At 60.6% G+C, this 19404-nt stretch overlaps 1 protein-coding gene across 2 annotated transcripts in view; it reads left to right on the forward strand.

Moving 5' to 3' along the window:
• The window catches only part of BCAR1 (BCAR1 scaffold protein, Cas family member), a 40540-nt gene that overhangs the window by 14780 nt on the left and 6356 nt on the right, over positions 1-19404 (forward strand). For both annotated transcript variants that reach the window (XM_077831261.1, XM_077831262.1), the window contains exons 2-3: positions 6147-6728; positions 16778-16939. In XM_077831261.1, the coding sequence (XP_077687387.1) occupies positions 6147-6728; positions 16778-16939 (744 nt within the window). The remainder of the gene's footprint in view (positions 1-6146; positions 6729-16777; positions 16940-19404) is intronic.

Here is a 19404-nt window from a genome sequence, read left to right on the forward strand (position 1 = left end):
TTTCATACAAGGATGCACCCAGGGCAAGCTGCTGGTGACCACCACCTGGCATGGAGCCTTCTGTGGCTCCGATGGGCGAGCTGCAGGAAAGTCAGGCTGGGGGAGGGGTGAGCTGGTGAGCACGGGGTGCTCTTCCTGGTGAGTGGCATGCTTCTTGCTAAATGCCTGTGGAGGGCTGGGGGCGAAAACCTGGCCTTGGTTGTAAGTGCCGCTCACATAAAAATCCGGGTGGGGACAGACGGGGCTTCTGGCAGGTTCCTTTGCAGCTGTCTCTTTCCAGTTTTCCGTCTCTCACCTGCCATTCTCCAGAGGGGTTCTAGCCCAGCTGTTGCTGGTTTTCCAGCAATCAGAGCGGGTATTGAGCCATACTGTGCTGCCAGTCTTTGGGGGTGTCTTAAAGCCCCAGCTCCTGGGAGCATGTGATTCCAAGAGAGTCAGCTTTCATTCAGAAAGATAATTAACTGTCCCGTCTTCGTGGTGGCAGAGAGAGCGGGAGCCGTGAAGGCTCTGAGACAAGACAAATGAAAAGAACCTGGCTTTTCTTATCTAAAATGGAACAATTTGTACGCCTGGTTGGGGGGGCCATGGATTTTGGTTGGTGATGCAGTGACCCCAGGGGTGAAAGGTGTTTTCATTTGGGATGAACGCTGGCTACAGGATCCTGGGCTGCTATCACAAGCCAGGGCCTCACGCCCACGCTGGGCCAGGTCTGGAATATTCCAGTGCCCCAAGCGCTGCTCCCGCTCGGCTACCCGCCCTACCTCCCTCGCCTGCTACGCTGCCATCCCTGCTGACCAGCGTTCCAGCTGCCCCTCCCACCATACCATGCTGTCCGTGGGGGAAGCACTTGACACTTGTACAGGCCACCTGCCCAGGCGGTTCCCAAGGTGCTTTGCCAGCATGAGTGAAGCCCCTGTGTCTGTGCAATCTATAGGTGGGGAAACTAAGGCAGCAGTTGGCAGCAGAACCCAGGAGTCCCAGCCCCTTGTTCTCTGGTCTAATCATTAGACACTGGTGCTTAGTGCTAGTGAATACACTGCAGTCAGCTTTAGAGAGTTACTGGGGAACATATTGGAGACCCTCCTCCCCCCAAAAAAAAAAGTGTCCGGGACAGGGGCCAGCTAGGGTCCCTGTTCTGCTCTCAATCACATAGGCACAATGCCCTGGACAATCAGTGAGACCAACACCAGAATTGGGCCCTTCCAACAGAAAGTCATTGGGACTGGGAGTCGGGATTCTGGGGCTCTCTGATTCTGGGGCTTAGCCCCCCCCCCAGTGCCTCAGTTTCCCCATCTGTAGCAGAGGGAGAATGATCCTGGCCTGACTTTCTGAAGTGTCTCCTGTTTGGGGGGATTGAGAGGTCAGTGTTACCATCCATGAACCACCCCTCCCCCGCTCCTCCTGTCTGTGCCCCATTCCCATGGCAAGGGGCTGCTTTCTAGTGCTGCTGGGCACTGCTTCATGGTTCCGTGAGTCTGCAGCCTCCCCAAAGCTGCCACCAGTCCCCGATGGTGTCTGCTCCCCTCTCAAACGGCTCGGGCAATGTACAGCCTGACATAGGGGGCTGGCACAGCCAGCCTCGGGTCTGGGGCATCAAATGGGCTCCGAGCCTCCTGCTCCCCCACCCCACGGGCCGTGCCTAGGCTGCGAACCCAAGGGGCAAGGTAGTGGAAATCGGGCCCCAATTCTCAAAGGGCCAGGCCCAGTGCACATGCTGCAAGTCCCGGCCTTCGACCACATTTGATCTACCCCCAGGAGGCTGAGGCATTGCCCCCCCACCACACCCCTCCTGGCACCGCAGGCAGATGGCGGGCGCCGGGCGGGGTGAGCCGTGGGCCCCATTCCCGACCAGAGTCTGGCCCTGCGAGGCTCGGTGTGAGCAGGCTGTGTTCTCTGGGGTCGGCTCAGTGGCTGGGCTGGAGCCGGGGAATTCTCCCCACGCTGACTCACTGCCCTGGCACTTCCTGTCCAGCGGGCAGGGGCAGGGGGAGGGGGAGCCGGGCACCTGAAATGGAAGCACAAGCCGGATGGGAGCGTGACGCGAGGGGCCTCGCCTGCCGGCCCAGCTCCCTTCCCCTCCCCAGCTCCCTTTCCCGCAGGCGACTCTGGAAGGATGCAAGCTCTTCCTGGCAGGAAAAGCAGGCAAAAGGCCATATTAGGGAAAGCTCCGTCCTGGCCTGCTCCCCTGAGCCAGGCCCCCGACTCCCACTGTAGCCACTGCGGGGGCTCAGCAGCGCTGTAACGACCCGGCTCTCCCCAGCAGGCTGCAATTGGGGTTTACACCTTTGCCCGGGGCAAACAAGTGACTCTGGCTTTTCATAGAATATCAGAGTTGGAAGGGACCTCAGGAGATCATCTGGTCCAACCCCCCGCTCAAAGTAGGCACAATTCCCAATTTTTTTTTCCCCCCTCAGAGATTGAACTCACAACCCTGGGTTTAGCAGGCCAATGCTCAAACCACTGAGCTATCCCTCATATGTCCTCCACCAGGCTCTGCTCTGTCTCCATATGGCCCCCCCAACCCAAGGCAGCATTGGCAGCCCCGGTGCTCAGAGCCTCCCGGGGATCACAAGATGGGCTTTCCAATGGGGAATTTCGGTTGGCTTGTTGTTTGGGGCTTTTTGTGATTGAGCATCTGGCTTTGGTGTATGAGTCGCGTTTCTGAGCTTTTCTCTGCCGTGACGCGGGCTAGAGACCGGCTGGAAATAAACCAGAGCTGGGATCCTGTCATTGTCACAGGACTCCCGTGGCTTGGGGACCGCCTTCCTGCTCGTATCCTGAACTGGCGCTAAATGCGTGAGAGCTGGGCCTACCTGCCTTTGCTCTCCCTCTTCAGGGCCTGCTGAGCCTAGCTCTGGAGGTGGGTTTGAAATCAGTGGGGATGGGATGTCCCAGCTGCTGGCTTTGCATCGGTCATCACTTCCGCTTGGCTTTACACCAGTGTCATTCCAGTGGGGTCACACCTGATGGGCCCATCCTGCTAAGTACTCAGCCACCGGGGGAGGCCCTCAGCGGGGTAGGACCCTCAGTCCGGTGTCGTTTCTGATCTGGCGCTAGCTGCTCCCATATGGGGATGGGGCCTGCAGCCCCACTCAGCGCCTTGCAGGGAGTGAGAGCAGGATCGGGCCCCTCTCTGGGCAGCCCTGGAGTGAAGGGTCCTTTTCCTGGCTCACTTCAATGCTGTGAATTAGCCATGCTATAGGAGGTCACTGGGCACTGTCCCTGCTGCTTCCCCCACTGCGCGCCTGGGCCCCTCCCTGCCCCTCTCAAGGCGCCTTTGCAGTGGCTGCTGCTGGAGGAATGGCTGACCTCCGGCATCTGTCTTCCTCTGGGCCCGGCTGGAGCCGCCCACTGGTCCCTGGTTCCCTGTATGGTGGAGCCCTGCGCCCTCCTGTTTTCGGGGGGAGCCCCCGGCTGCTGGGAACCCCCCTCTGCAGGGGGCAAGTGGGAAATAGAGCTGGAGAGTCCAGTGCTGAGCAGTTGGGCTCTCAGGAGAGTGCAGGGAAACCATGTGCTTCCAGCCTGGACAGGGCAGACAGGAGCTGGGCCTGCTCCCCCCAGACAGCTCTGCTGGTGTCCCTCATTCCTGACCTGTCTCAGCCCTGGGCTCCCCCCAGAAGGCTCTGCCAGTGCCCCTTGATCCCAACCCAGAGCCCCCTGCTATCCCATCCCTGGGCTCCCCCCCGCTCTGCCAGTGCCCCTCACTTCTGACCCACAGCTGCGTGCAGTCCCAGCCCTGGGCTCCCCTCACACAGCTCTGCCAGTGGCCCTCAATACTGCCCCACAGCCCCAGCTATCCCAGCCCTGGATTCCTCTCTGCTCCTGCCCCCCAGATCTGCCAGTGCCCCCCAGGCCCACTTGGAACAGTTTGTTTTGCAGAATCACACAGATGGAGGTGTGGCCCTTGGTGAGATGGGCAGATGGGACGTGCCCCCATTTGAGCCAGTCAGGTCGTTCTGGCTTTACCCAATGAGGTCTGAAGGCAGCTGGGTCTTGGGGGGGAGTCCCTTCCATCTTGGGACAGTGGAGGGGCCGTGTGATGGATATAGCTGTGCCCCTTGGGGGGCCGTGTGGAGGAACCTGCGTATGGGCTCAGTGCCTTGTGTTCCTCTTCCCGCCTGGATCCCAGCCCCAGGCCAGGAGCAGCAGCAAGCTGGGGCTGGCCAGGAAGCAGAACGCCTGCCTGCAGCATGGCATGGGGGTGACTAATCCCCAGTCGGCGTCTCTGCCTGCGAACGGCCGGGAGCAGAGTGACTGTGCGTGGCTGTGTGCTGAGGGTTCTTTCCATCACTCAGCCCCTGGACCAGGCTGGGTTATATTTGGAAGCATGACCAATGTGTCATGGGCCTGAGGAACGCTGGCGAGTATTGGCTATCAGCGCCCCCGGACGGGGGAGGGAGCAGGAAATGGCTCACCAGGAGCAGGCTGCTCTCTGTGCCTGGGGCCTGATCCGGGACACTGCCAGCCCTGCAGGAGCCCTGCCCCGGAGCAGCTGGGCATCCCCATCCCCACCGCCAGGTGCCTCTGTGCCTCTCACAAAGCCTGTTCTCTCCAGTGCAAGCTGCAGTTGTCACATTCTCACCTGACTCCAGGAGCTGGGGCTTTAAGGAAATCACCAAAGACCAGGAGCCTCGCTGTAAAACCATGTGAGCTGGCCACACTCAGTGTGCTACCACAATTGTTTTCCCTCTTTGGACCCTTTCCCCAGGTACCCTTCGATACAAGGACATCCCCTGAGCTAGCATGGCCCTTGGGGAAGGATGGGAGTGGGGATAAAGCACTGCAGTGGGGCCCTGGCTTCCAGGCCCAGCTCTGCCATGGACTCTATGTGGGACCCTGGACAAGTCATGTTGTGCTGGGGTTCGAAACCCACTCGGCTCCGATCCCCCACCCCTATGCACAACCCAGATTGCCAGAAGCTCCTGCCATGTCTGGCTGGCTGCAAAAGCTGGCCCTAGCCTCTCATGCCTCAGTTTCCCCATTTGCAAAATGTTCCTCCGTTCTGCCTGTTTTGGGTCCTTATTCTAGGCTCCCTGGGGCAGGGACTCCACCTGTGGTGTCTGGGCAGTGTCTGTGCGTTGGCTGAGGATGAAAAACCCAACAGCAGCCAGGCTAATGATTCGGGTTTGTTCTGTGGGTGTGGGCATCACCCACCATGGGTCAGCCCCCACAGGGGTTGGGCTGTGCCCCAAAGGATTTGCACTCCAGGGTGAGATTCCCACCAGGTGCAAATCACTGCAGCTCCTGTGTAGCCAATAGGCTAGATTCTGCAGTGGTGTGAATGTGCTCAGGTCCATGGTGGTTAGCAAGGCTCCGATCTGACCCTTAATGTCAGATTCCCCTGTGGGAGGGGGGTCTAAATTGGTGGGACTGGGATGGGGGAGGACACAGGATCTGGGAGCCCAGCTCCGGTTCCCTTCAGTAGGCCCTGGGTGTCCATCCACAGTGGTTTGTAAGCTGGCAGTACCCCATTAAGGGGCAGGCGGAACAGAGGCCCTGCTTGTCTCCCAGCAGATCTTGGGCACCCGCTGCATTGTACCTGGGGGGGGGTTCAGCAGAGCGCAGGGCAGGATGGAGGGACGCAGGCAGGTGCTGGGAGATGCTGGTGGAGCCCAGTTAGTGGGTTTCTGACCAGGGTCGCTTGTTCATGGGGGCAGCCCTGCAGCCGGACGCTGGCACGTCTGTGTCCTGCTGGGGCATGGCTGGACCGGGGCTGCTGGCTGTGGGCTGACCCTGCAGTTCTCTCGGGCCACTCAGTGTCACCACACAGGGTCCTCTTGCTAAGGGCTGCCACAAAGGCCTTTTGCCGGCTGCATGGGCTCCGTGGATATCGTTCAGGGCGGGGGTCACCCCGCAGACCTTCCAGCTGTCCGGGGAGCCTGGCAGCAGTGGGCACCTGTGGCCGCTTTGCAGGTGCTGGGGCGGGGAGCTGTGGCTGGGGATCCCTCATTCCCAGTCTCGCTGCTTTGGGAGGGTCCAGCCCGGCCCGTACGGCACTGGGGGAGAGGAGGCCAAGGTCTCTTGGTGCCCCGCACCCAGATTCCCCAGCAACGGCGTTGGGCGATGCGAGTGGCATGGGCTGCCGAGGGGCAGGAGGGCAGGGTCCCTGTGCAGCCAGCTCACCCTCCCTCGTCTCTCCCCCCCAGAATGTGCTGGCCAAGGCGCTGTACGACAACGTGTCCGAGTCCCCAGATGAGCTTTCCTTCCGGAAGGGCGACATCATGACAGTGCTGGAGCGCAACACGCAGGGCCTGGATGGCTGGTGGCTCTGCTCGCTGCACGGGCGCCAGGGCATTGTGCCCGGCAACCGCCTGAAGATCCTGGTGGGCATGTATGACAAGAAGCAGCAGGCGGGGTCTGGCCAAGGGCAAGCACCTTCCCACCAGCACGTGCTGCACCCCGCCGCCCGGCCGCCAGGGGACAGCATCTACCTGATCCCAGCCTTGAGCAAGGGGCAGCCGGGCCTCTACCCGGGCTCTGCGCCAGGGGCGCCCTTCCCCTCACCTCCAGCCAAGCAGCCGCTGGCGTATCCAAAGCAGCCACTGCCCCACGCCTGCCAGGACATCTACCAGGTGCCCCCGTCGCAGAGCCACGTCCCGGACGTCTCCGCCAGCCCCCCACAGGAGATCTACCAGGTGCCCCCGGCTGCGGGGCTGGGCCAGGACATCTACCAGGTGCCGCCGTCCTTGGACGTGAGGAGCTGGGAAGGGCCGAAGCCCCAGGGAAAGGTAGGACGCATCCCCACACGGTTCAGGGCCCAGCTCTGCTCTGCAGATTGCCCAGGGGCCCCGTGGGGGGATCCAGGCAGCTCTTCCAGTGCTGAGGCAGGAGCTGGAGGTGGGCACGATGGGCAGGGGATGTTTCTATTCCGGATACCCCCAGGATAGGTGGGAGCTCCCCCGGCCTTTGCTTTCCGGAGAGTTTGGGGGCAATCCTTCCCTTCTGGGGGTGCTGTGGGGCACTCAGGGTAATATCCCCACAGCCAGGCCCCCGCCCCTTTCAGGCTGGGTTTGCGCACTGTTGCCCTCACCAGGGCGTCTGGGCTCCCAGCATGGGATGCTGCGAGTCTCTGTTCCTCTGTGCCTGGAGTCTGGGGAGGGGGCCAGAGCGGGCATTAACCCCGTGACACCTGCCTGGTCTCCATGCACGTTGCTGCAGCCTGTGGGCTGCCCTCCCTTGGGCTTATTCCATGGTCCCCGAGGGCAGAGAATAGCCGCAGGGTGCTCTGGACACACCCCTGCATGCGTCCTGTGCCAGTTGTAGGGGCAGTGTGCCTGCTCCCTGACACTGGGGGCTCTCGGGGGGCCATCTCCACCCCATGGGGCATTGTCCCTGGATGGACACCACGTGGTGCAGGGGCCTGGCAGCGCCGTGTGGCGGTTAGAGCTGGGGACAAGGAGCGCTGCATGATGTGGCTGGGTGATGTGGCCAGCTCCGGGCCACGATGGATGCGGGGCCATGCTCTGACGCTGCCTGACTTCGTTAGACCCACTAACGAGCTGGGCAGGGACATGTGCCCGCCCCCCTGCCCATAGTGATGCCAGCACCCGCCAGGGGGCACCTCTTTGCCCAGCGTTATCTAGCAGGGTCGTTTGCCACAGGGGGCCCAGCAGCTGGGCAGGGCTCAGATGCTGCTGGCAGGGGCTGGCACACCTGGGCACCAGAGCCCAGATACGGCTTTTCCTTGGGCTGTTTTCCAGGCTGTCATCCTGCCCAGCACCCCCTGGGGGTGCAGCTGGGGGGCTGGCTCCAGGGTCTCCTTGGCAGGGGGGTGGGCAGCATGGCAGCTCTGGGGAGAGAGACCACCACCTGGGCATGCAGCACTCTCCCCAGCTGCCAGCCTAAGAAGTGGGTCTCCTGTGGGCCGTGCTACGAGGCTGGGGGGACAGGGCAGGCACTGGGAGGCTCCGGGAAACAGTGTCCCCAGACCGAGCTGCTGGGGCAGCAGGAGGGTCTGTGTTTGGGTGCCAGCTGGTCCTGGAGGTGGGTTTGAGTCCCACCCATGTTTGTGGCACCCAGCCCGTGGATGTAGCTGTAGGGGGCGAGAGGCGCTGGCTGGGCTGGGCCCATCCCTCCTGCCTGTCTCTGGTGGTTGTGCCAGCCGCAGGGAAGGATTCATGGGCACTATGCTACAGAGGGAGTGAGGGTAAATCCAGGGGCCCCAGCTTGCATCTCTGCTCCCAGCGGTGGTCTGGTAGATGCTGCTGCCAGGTACCCAGCATGCCCTTTGCTCACAAGGTCGCAGGGTGAGAGTCACGGCTCCTGAACCACGCGGGCAGAGTGCTGGTGGCCAGGCACAGGGCCTGCCATGCCCCAGCCAGAGGTTGAGGGGCACAGCTCAGTGAGTGCTTTGCTTCTTGGGAAATTCAGCCCCGCAGGCTCCAAGTCGCCAGGCCCTGGGCAGGGCAGAGCCCTGTCTGTTGAGAGCTTTGTGGGAAGCCCTGAAGAGGGGCCAGATTTAAGTTGGGGTGTTACAGACCTGGAACATCCTCCTGGACGGGGCAAGGGGGCAAGCAGGCTCTGTGGTCCGACCACAGTGCCGGGGAAACCAGCTGGTGCCCCAGGGCCAAGCCAAGCACAGCTGGCACCAAGCGACCCCGGTGGCCTGGGGGAGGGAAGAAGGCAGGAGAGCATGCGTGGATCAGGGAACTAGGCGCCTCTCTGCCGTACACTGGCCATGTTGGGGTGTAGGACAGCTCACATCTTGGCTCAGGATGAGGCCCTCTGCCAGCATCCCAGCAGTGACAAGCAACGGTTATCTTGGGGTTGCTGGCAGCTGAGGTCTGGCCTACTGCGCCCCGGGTCTGAGCCAGTGCAGTGAACACACGGCCCTGTGGGTGGGGAGCCCCAGGTTCTGTTCGAGGCTCTGCTGATGACTTCAGCTGCCACCCTGCCTCAGTTTCTCTACTTGTCAAGTGGAGGCCTTATCAAGCTCTGTGATGGGGAGTGGCCATGCCAGCCTCCTGGTCTGGGTTTACGTGCCGGATGTAGATGTCATAAAATCTCTGGTCATTTCTGTACAAGCGAGCGCTCCCCAGGGCTGGGCAGGCAGGAAGGGCCTGTAAGTTAGCGAGCTTTTTGCAGGGCCCCGTTAATGCAAATCCCTAGCTGGGGATCTCAAAGCGCTTTCCAGTGCAGGGTCAATGTTGTCATCTGTAAGATGGGGAAACTAAGGCACAGAGGGGGGACGTCACTTGCCCAAGGTCCTCCAGCCAGCTCGTGGCAGGGCTGGGAATAGAGCTCGGGTCTCCTGAGTCATAGGCTGGGGCTCTGGCCACTGTGCCTCACTGCCTACCCTTAAAGCGCCTCTTACTCCCGTCCCCAGTGAGTTCTGCTGTTGGTGAATTGTCAAGAGCCCTGTGCCGAGGCTGCCCCGGGATGGCTGGGTAGCCGACAAGTGGGGGCTGCAGCCTCCCAGCAAGTTCTGGACACGTGTGGGAGCCATGAGGGGGTTCGGGGAGTGGCGGGGAGGCTGTGTCCATGCCTGAGAGCTGTTGGAAAGGCTTGCACTTCTGGGTGAAGCCAGCCTCTGCTGGGAGTGGGCAGGAGCCTGGTTCAGCTTGTGCCATGGCTGCTTTGGGCAGGGTCTAGCACCTTCCTCTGCTGCAGGCCCCTGCCCTGGGCTGGGCTGAACCTCGTCTCAAGTCCCAGCCACTCCCAGCTCGGCCGTGGCAAGGTCTGGGCTGATCCCTGAGAGGCTCTGCCGGGGACAGACGAGTTTAAACCCCTCAGGGCTGGCGAACATCCTGGGACCTCCTCCTACCTCTGTGTCCTCAGGCAGAGGGTTCTGGGCGCTGGAGGGGCTCTGGTGGGACAGGAACTGTCCATGTGAGGGGGCTGGATCTCAGTGAGACAAAGTGGTGTGGTTCTGCTGTGCCCATCAGCCCGTTCCCGGTGGGTGCCCTGGCATAGCACCCTGGGTGCTGAGTTCACGCCACCCTCACCCATTGCAGCTGGCTCTTCTGGAAGTCAGGCATTGTGCAAATCCGGCCTTGTGTCCGGGGGCTAGCTGGGGTGCAGCTTACCTGGGGGGGGTGGTCTCTTGGCTGTGCTGAGCTGATGCCGCCTCCTCCCCCTTCTCCCGAGGAGACGCCCACGCTGGCCATGCCCATGGCTGGGTTCTGCTGGCTGTCCTGCTGGCTCGCTTGCCCGGGGGCTCCGTGCCAAGGCCGTGTGCCCTGTACCCAGTGCCCCCACCAGGGCTCTCCAGCACCTGGCAGAGGGTGTCTCGGTGGGGTTGGCTGGGGTCAGCGCCGTCGTGCCTGGGACCCCAATCCTGCACTGCTCTGGGGTCCACATGGCTGTGCCGGGGGAGGGCTCAGCTGTGGGCAGGATCAGGGCCTCGATCCTGGTCCCTAGGTGTGGCAGGAGCTAGGCCATCCCCCACCCGCCCTTGCCCGGCAGCCTGACCTTGAGGCTGGGCCTGACACCGCAGCTGCCAAGGCCGAGTACGTGGTATTGAAGCTTGGCCTGTGACCAGCCGAGCCTGGAGCCTGTTACCTTCCTGTCCTGCTCCCAGCAGCTGGCTCAGCAGGCGGGTGCCAGCTGTGGCAGGAGCTGGGGGGGCTCCCTCTTCCCCCAGCTCACACCACAGTGGGGGGTGGCTCCACCTGGCTGTACCACGACTGGCACTGGGTGGAAAGGTGGGGGGCTGTGGGAGTGAGGGGCACTGTCATCCCATCCCGTTGGAGATTCTCAGTCCCCCGATCCCTGCCCTGTGGGGGACACGCCCCTCTGCACTGCCCAGCCCGCAGGCACGTTAGAGCAGCCTCAGGGCTGCTCCAGCTTGTGCTCTGCTTCCTGGGGAGCCCAGAATGGATAGATGGGGGGATAGAGGGCTGGGGATGGGTGGGGGGTGGCTGGAGGGGTGTGTACAGAGGTGTGAATGGTTAGAGAAAGGTCGGGGGGTGGATGCAGGGAAAATGTGATGTGTCTGGATAGCTAGAGGAGTGTGTACGGTGGGCTGGGGGTGGGTGTGGAGGGCTGGAGGGGTGTGGACGGGGGCTGGGGGGGCAGCGGTGGAGGGGGATAGAGGGGTGTGTATGGAGTGCTAGGGCATGAGCCAGCCGGAGCGGCTGGGTGGCTTCTCATGCCACCCCCAGAGCAACTGGGATCCGAAACCCCTGGCAGAGCTGGGATACGAAGCCCCTGCTCCCAGCAGGCCTGGCAGCTGGGGTGGGGGGCAGTTCTGTGGGTGTTGCCTCGTGGCTGACCCCATCGCCCTGGTGCTCAGCCCCTCCATGTGCAGCCCCGGGCTGGGAAGGCTGCAGGACACGCCCCTTGCACAGGTGTGATTCGCTGCTGCCAAACCCTGCTCCGGGGTCCCCCGTGGGAGAGGGGGGCTGGAACCCTGAGCTCCGAAAGCCCCAGTCCCTCCCCCTGCAGCGAGGGGACGGGGCCCTTAGCTGGAGTGGCTAGCCGATCCCCACCCCTGCCCCACAGGGCAGCCCACGTGTGGTAGCACCGACCAGTAAGGCTGTGAGCTACACCCCAGAGAAGTGCCAGGGCAGCTAATCCATGCCAATCAGAGCAGCCTGGCTGAGCCTTTACAGGGGCTGGGGAGCAAAATCACAGGCTGGCAGCTGGCCTGGCTGCTGGTGCCCTCCGCAATCTCAGGAAGAGGCCGTCCCTGCCTCCAAGGGTTTGTCTTGCAGGGGAAGCAGCTGCTGGAGAAGGGTGGGGGGAATTCCCCAGTACAATCTGGGGCCAGAGGCTGCTGCTCCCCAGATCTGTTAAGCTTTGAATTTCTGGTGTCAGCTGTCACTTGAGAGCGAATGTTACATCTGCTGGTCGGGATCGAGGGGCAGATGGGGGTGGGAAGTCCTGGGCTAGGATGGCAGCGGGCTGCAGGTCGGGACTGAGGGGCTTTGGCAGGGCTGTGGGGGGAATCTTGCCTAGATACCTGCCCCCCTCCTCAGTGTGCAGGGTATGCGCACAGACATGCCCCCTGGGACTCGGGTACCCCCATGAACCCCCGCTGCTCAGGGGAACCCCAGCTACCTCCTGCCCCCAGGGCTTGCTCTGAGCCCCAAGCACTAATGGATCCCTTAGGTCCCCCCAGGGGAAGCAGGAGTCAAGAGGAAGGGGGGTGGAGCCTGCTAGGTCCATGCCTCCCTGGGGAGGGCCCCCCCGCCAGCCCGCTCTGGAGTTCTCTGTGCCATTCAGTATGTTTACAATGCTACAAACTGTCTCTTCTGCGAGACAGCTAGTGGTATCCCCACACCCAGAGCTGCGATGGTGCCCGACGCCCATTTCACTAGCTGCACTGGTGCACCCGTAAGCCACACGCAGACAGACGGCCGCCCGCAGATGTGCCCATGCCCAGAAGCAGGCAGGTGCGCACAGACATGCACACAGACACACGTGCGCACAGACATGCACACAGACACACGTGTGCACAGACATGCAGACGTGCACACAGTCCGACACAGACACACGTGCACACAGACACACGTGCACACAGACACACGTTCGCACAGACATGCAGACGTGCACACAGTCCAACACACACACACGTGCACACAGACACACGTGCACACAGACGTGCACACAGACACACGTTCGCACAGACATGCAGATGTGCACACAGTGACACACACACACATGCACACAGACACACGTGGACACAGACGTGCACACAGACACACGTGCATGCAGACATGCACACAGTCCGACACACACACGTGTGCACACAGACACACATGCACACAGACATGCACACACACATATACACGCAGACATGCACACGTGCACACAGACACGTGCACACAGACATACACGCAGACACACATACACGCAGACACACATACACGCAGACGTACACAGACACACGTGCGCACAGACATGCAGACGTGCACACAGTGACACACACACACATGCACACAGACACACGTGCACGCAGACATGCAGACGTGCACACAGTCCGACACACACACATGCACACAGACACACGTGCATGCAGACATGCACACAGTCCGACACACACACACGTGCACACAGACACACATGCACACAGACATGCACGCAGACACACATACACGCAGACATGCACACACGTGCACACAGACACGTGCACGCAGACACAATACACGCAGACACACGTGCACGCAGACATGCACGCAGACATGCACGCAGACATGCACGCACGCAGACGTGCACACAGACACACATACACGCAGACATGCACGCAGACACACATGCACGCAGACGTGCACGCAGACATGCACACACGTGCACGCAGACATGCACGCAGACATGCACACACGTGCACGCAGACACACATGCATGCAGACATGTACACAGACACACGTGCACACAGACACACGTGCACACAGACACATGTGCATGCAGACATGTACACAGACACACGTGCACGCAGACACACGTGCACGCAGACATGCAGACACATGCGCACAGCCAGACACACGCAGACAGACGGCTGCCCGCAGACATGCCCATGCCCTGAAGCACACATAGGCATGGGTGGTAGGCTGGGAATGCCTGCTGCTACAGGGATCGTGCCCCCAGGACCGAAGGCTCAAGTGCAGGGGGACACCAGGCATAACCCTCCTCCCGCAAGCCTGGGGCAGACTCCTCCCTGGTGCTGGCCAGGGAGCCAGCCTGGCCCGTGCTTCCCAGAGCAGGTGCACCCAGGCAGCAGCTACTCTGCCAGGTGCCAGCGTGGGCTGATCGTCCTTGGCAAACTCCCCGGTTTGGGGGCAGCCCTGGCAGCTCTGGGGCAGAGGCTGGCTCCAGCGCCAGGCTAACAGCCCACGCCAGGGATGGCCCTGGCAGCACCCTTGGCACAGGCACTGGGAGGGAGACACGACCTGTCTCTGGGCATGGCTTATGGGGAGTCCTGGCTCCGCCTGGCCCTCCAGCCAGGCGCACTGAGAGCAGGGCAGTCCTGCCGCCCTGGTAAGGCCATAAAGGCAAAGGGCAATCGGGATAAAATACAGCCCAGTTTTACAGCAGGGCAATCACTCTGCAGCTCTAATGGGATGCCAGTGAGGCATCAGATAGCACCCTGGGGGGCTGTTAGTCACATGGGAGGAGCTGGGGATTACCTGGGGAACTGAACGGTGGGTGGTAAGGAGCGAGTATCCCCAATGGCCGGGGCAGGCTCCAAGTCACTACCGAGGATTCTTTCCCAGCTGTCTGGCTGCTGGGTCTCGCCCACATGCTCAGGGTCTAACTGATGGCTGTATTTGGGTGGGGAAGGAATTTTCCCTGGGTCAGATTGACAGAGACTGCAGTGTGGGGCAGGGTCACTTGCTGGGTTGAACTAGAGTAAATGGTGGATTCTCTGTAACTTGACATCTTTAAATGAAGTTTCGAGGACATCAGTGAGTCAGCCAGAGGTTAGGGGTCTGTTACAGGAGTGGATGAGTTTCTGTGGCCTGCAATGTGCAGGAGGTCAGACCAGATGGCCCATTCTGGTTATAAGATCGGTGAGGAGCAAAGCAGGCTGCCGGAGCCGGGATTGCACTGGGCACCCTTTGACCTGCAAGCCAGCCCCGGGGTGCTGCAGGGCTCGCTCCCCACAGCCCAGGCCTTAGAAACGGGTGCAATCCCTCCGTCCAAACTGGCCACGGCCAGCACGCAGCAATGTGTACAGACAGCAGGCAGCTCCAGGCCCAGTGCCCCAGGCGGGAGGAGCCACACCAGGGCGCTGCCTGCCCAGCACGGGCCCATGCGCTCAGCTGTGCAAACACCGTCTGGGGGGAGCTATGCCAAGCGAGCTGCCTCCTGCAGGCCTAAGCCCCAGCCCCCCACTGCTCGCAGGGGCTGACCCACGTGCAGGGAGCACATTGCAGTGGAGGGACCGGGGGGTGCCTGGGGTTTTATCAGCCCCAAACCACTGGTTTCACAAAACAACACAGACACGCACACTGTCCTATCCCAGCCCTGGGCTCTCCCCAGCGCTGCCGCTGCCCGTCTACCCACAGGTTAATGTTCTTGTCACTTGGGTCCTGATATGCCCAACTCCCATGGGTCAGCTGTAGGCCAGAGTGGGGCCCAGGCCAGCTTTAGGCCCTGTGCGGCTGGTAGAACCCTGGCAGTGGTGTGTGCAGAGGACGGCAGCCCTGGCTGATCCTTCGCCTTTCAGCCACTGCCTTTTCTCCCACGGCTGGTTGCTCCTACCTAGGGCATGGCTACGCCCACTGAGCCGCACTCCCTGTGGCATGGGAGCACCTCACAGCCCCCGGGAGCCCAGGCAGGGCTCGTGCTCCCACTCAGCAGTAGGGGAAACTGAGGCACATCTCCAGAATTATCTGGGCATGTCTGTGGTCAATTTGGGGTTGGAACCTGGGTCTGCTAAGTACCTGTTTTCAGCCTAACCACCAGACTGTCGTTCCTTCTCCTGCAGCCCTCTCCTCACACTCTGGGCTGGGCCTGGGCATGGCAACAGCATGCTCCCAAACGCACAGCCCTCTCTCCCCTCCCCCACACGTACCCCCTCCCAGAAACAGTCCTGTCTCCTCCTCCCCTGTGCAGCCCCCTTCTCCGCCTCCCACCCGCCCAGGGAAGCTCCCTGCGGAGCTGGCTCCCATCTGCCGTCTGTTGTCCCATTCCATGGGGAGTGTTGCAGCCCCCCGTCCCACCCCCACCCCAGCTCCAGCTGGCTCTGATCAGCAGTTCAATGATCGGACCCCACTGGCATGTAAATGTGGGCTGGGTGCGGACCCTGCCACGGTGCCAGCTGGCCCAAGCCATGTGGCACGGCTGGGTGCACCTGGGCCCCCTGCCTCACTCTCGCCTTCATCCAGCCCCGCAGCCAGTGCATTCCTCGCCATGCCACAGGCAGACTCCAGAGGGCTACATGACCCTGTCCTTGCCCAGCCATGGAGAGCAACAGAGACGGGCACAGAGCCCTTTGCCCTCACGCCCTTCTCTGCCGCCCACTGGCTCACAGGGCTGGGGTAAATAGCGGGAGAAGCCGGGCTGGCTGTGCCTTGGGCTGATAGTGAGTCCCACCCACCTCCCATCGCCTCCAGGGAGGCTGGACTTGCGGCTGTGGCTCTTGGGCCACCTGGGTTCCTGGCTTCATCGCGGTCTCTCTGAAACACCCAGAACGTGCCCCGTGGTCTCTCTGAGCGTCAGTCCCCCCAAAACAGGGCGGCACTCCTCCCTTCGCCAGCCTAGCATGTGAGCTCTTGGGGAGGGGCTCTCCCACCAGCCCCGGGCTGCCAACTGGGGCCCTGGCCATTCGTGTGAGGCCAGTGGTGCCAGCTGCTGCTCGCCATGTGCCCAACTGCATTGGAGGAGCCCTGCCCGCATTGCAGCTGCCCCCCCCGGCCCCAGCTCCCACCCGCTGTCAGCACATCCAGGGAGCTCGGCAGCTGGCTTGTTTTGTTCCTCCGGAGGCATCCCACAGCTGTGACCGGCTCCCTCTGGCTGGCTGTGCCAGGCCAGCTGGCAGCGGCTGCGGGCTCTGGCATTGCCACTCCCAGGTGAGCAGGATGGGGGTGAGGAGCGGTTCAGGAGGCAGAGCTGGCTGCAGAACATCCGTCCCCTGCACCAATGTGAACAGGGGACACCAGGCGTGTGGGGGGGTTGCCCGTCGGCCTGGAGCTGGGATGGGGGCACTTACTGTGGGCACTGCCCCTTGTTCAGTGCCTAGGCAGGAGCTCCTGGGTGCAGAACCCCCACAGTTTCTCTTCTTTGCTACCCAGAGCCGCTGCCCACCCGTACCGGGGGAGACTCTACTCCCCCCGGGCTGGGGGCACCTGTGCTGCGTGGCAGCGACCTGCTCACCCCCTGTGCTCCCTTCCAGGTGGTGGTGCCCACTCGGGTGGGGCAGGTCTACATCTATGACTCACCCAAAGGCGAGCAGGACGAGTACGACATCCCACGGCACCTCCTCGCCTCCGGGCCCCAGGAGATCTACGACGTGCCCCCTGTCCGGGGGGTGCTCGCCAGCCAGTACAGCCAGGAGGTGAGGCCCTGTGCCGGCAGGTGGGCAGGCTGGGAGGCCTGTGTGTGTGGCCTGGCGTGGCTAGCTAGCTGCCCCTCCCCCTCCCTCATCCCATAGGTGCTCTCCCCATGCCCCTGACTTTGTCCACCTGGGCCTGGGGGCAGAGCTTCTTCAGGGGTACTCTGGCTCTTGTCTCCTTACTCATCCACCAGGGGTTTGACAAGCAGGGCAGGAGCTCTCTCTTCTCAGACTGGTCCAAGGCTCTCCAATCATAGAATCATAGAGTATCAGGGTTGGAAGGGACCCCAGAAGGTCATCTAGTCCAACCCCCTGCTCGAAGCAGGACCAATTCCCAGTTAAATCATCCCAGCCAGGGCTTTGTCAAGCCTGACCTTAAAAACCTCTAAGGAAGGAGATTCTACCACCTCCCTAGGTAACGCATTCCAGTGTTTCACCACCCTCATAGTGAAAAAGTTTTCCCTAATATCCAATCTAAACCTCCCCCACTGCAACTTGAGACCATTACTCCTCGTTCTGTCATCTGCTACCATTGAGAACAGTCTAGATCCATCCTCTTTGGAACCCCCTTTCAGGTAGTTGAAAGCAGCTATCAAATCCCCCCTCATTCTTCTCTTCTGCAGGCTAAACAATCCCAGCTCCCTCAGCCTCTCCTCATAAGTCATGTGTTCTAGACCCCTAATCATTTTTGTTGCCCTTCGCTGGACTCTCTCCAATTTATCCACATCCTTCTTGTAGTGTGGGGCCCAAAACTGGACACAGTACTCCAGATGAGGCCTCACCAATGTCGAATAGAGGGGAACGATCACATCCCTCGATCTGCTCGCTATGCCCCTACTTATACATCCCAAAATGCCATTGGCCTTCTTGGCAACAAGGGCACACTGCTGACTCATATCCAGCTTCTCGTCCACTGTCACCCCTAGGTCCTTTTCCGCAGAACTGCTGCCTAGCCATTCGGTCCCTAGTCTGTAGCTGTGCATTGGATTCTTCCGTCCTAAGTACAGGACCCTGCACTTATCCTTATTGAACCTCATCAGATTTCTTTTGGCCCAATCCTCCAATTTGTCTAGGTCCTTCTGTATCCTATCCCTCCCCTCCAGCGTATCTACCACTCCTCCCAGTTTAGTATCATCCGCAAATTTGCTGAGAGTGCAATCCACACCATCCTCCAGATCATTTCTGAAGATATTGAACAAAACCGGCCCCAGGACCGACCTCTGGGGCACTCCACTTGACACCGGCTGCCAACTAGACCCGGAGCCATTGATCACTACCCGTTGAGCCCGACAATCTAGCTAGCTTTCTACCCACCTTATAGTGCATTCATCCAACCCATACTTCCTTAACTTGCTGACAAGAATACTGTGGGAGACGGTGTCAAAAGTTTTGCTAAAGTCAAGAAACAATACATTCACTGCTTTCCCTTCATCCACAGAACCAGTAATCTCATCATAAAAGGCGATTAGATTAGTCAGGCATGACCTTCCCTTGGTGAATCCATGCTGACTGTTCCTGATCACTTTCCTCTCATGCAAGTACTTCAAGATTGATTCTTTGAGGACCTGCTCCATGATTTTTCCAGGGACTGAGGTGAGGCTGACTGGCCTGTAGTTCCCAGGATCCTCCTTCTTCCCTTTTTTAAAGATTGGCACTACATTAGCCTTTTTCCAGTCATCCGGGACTTCCCCCGTTCGCCACGAGTTTTCAAAGATAACGGCCAATGGCTCTGCAATCACAGCCGCCAATTCCTTCAGCACTCTCGGATGCAACTCGTCCGGCCCCATGGACTTGTGCACGTCCAGCTTTTCTAAATAGTCCCTAACCACCTCTATCTCCACAGAGGGCTGGCCATCTCTTCCCCATTTTGTGATGCCCAGCGCAGCAGTCTGGGAGCTGACCTTGTTAGTGAAGACAGAGGCAAAAAAAGCATTGAGTACATTAGCTTTTTCCACATCCTCTGTCACTAGGTTGCCTCCCTCCTTCAGTAAGGGGCCCACGCTTTCCTTGGCTTTCTTCTTGTTGCCAACATACCTGAAGAAACCCTTCTTGTTACTCTTAACATCTCTTGCTAGCTGCAGCTCCAGGTGCGATTTGGCCCTCCTGATATCATTCCTACATGCCCGAGCAATATTTTTATACTCTTCCCTGGTCATATGTCCAACCTTCCACTTCTTGTAAGCTTCTTTTTTATGTTTAAGATCCGCTAGGATTTCACCGTTAAGCCATTAATGATGCTGAAAAGAGGGCAGATTCCAGTGTGACCAGCCTGTGGAACTCCCTACCACATGAAGTGTCCAGGACCTAGACTGTAGCAAGCTTCAAAGAGATTTGTGGTTAGTGCTAGCAAAGGCAGAAGGGATACTAACCGATCAGGCTCAACTGGAGGCCATCTATAGGATGAGAGTGTTATGGGGGACAGATGACCCTTCCCCCGTCTCTCTATTGTGGGGCCCATGAACCTTCCT

Source organism: Eretmochelys imbricata, chromosome 12 (assembly GCF_965152235.1).
Source record: "Eretmochelys imbricata isolate rEreImb1 chromosome 12, rEreImb1.hap1, whole genome shotgun sequence".
NCBI classification, from domain to species: Eukaryota; Metazoa; Chordata; order Testudines; family Cheloniidae; genus Eretmochelys; species Eretmochelys imbricata.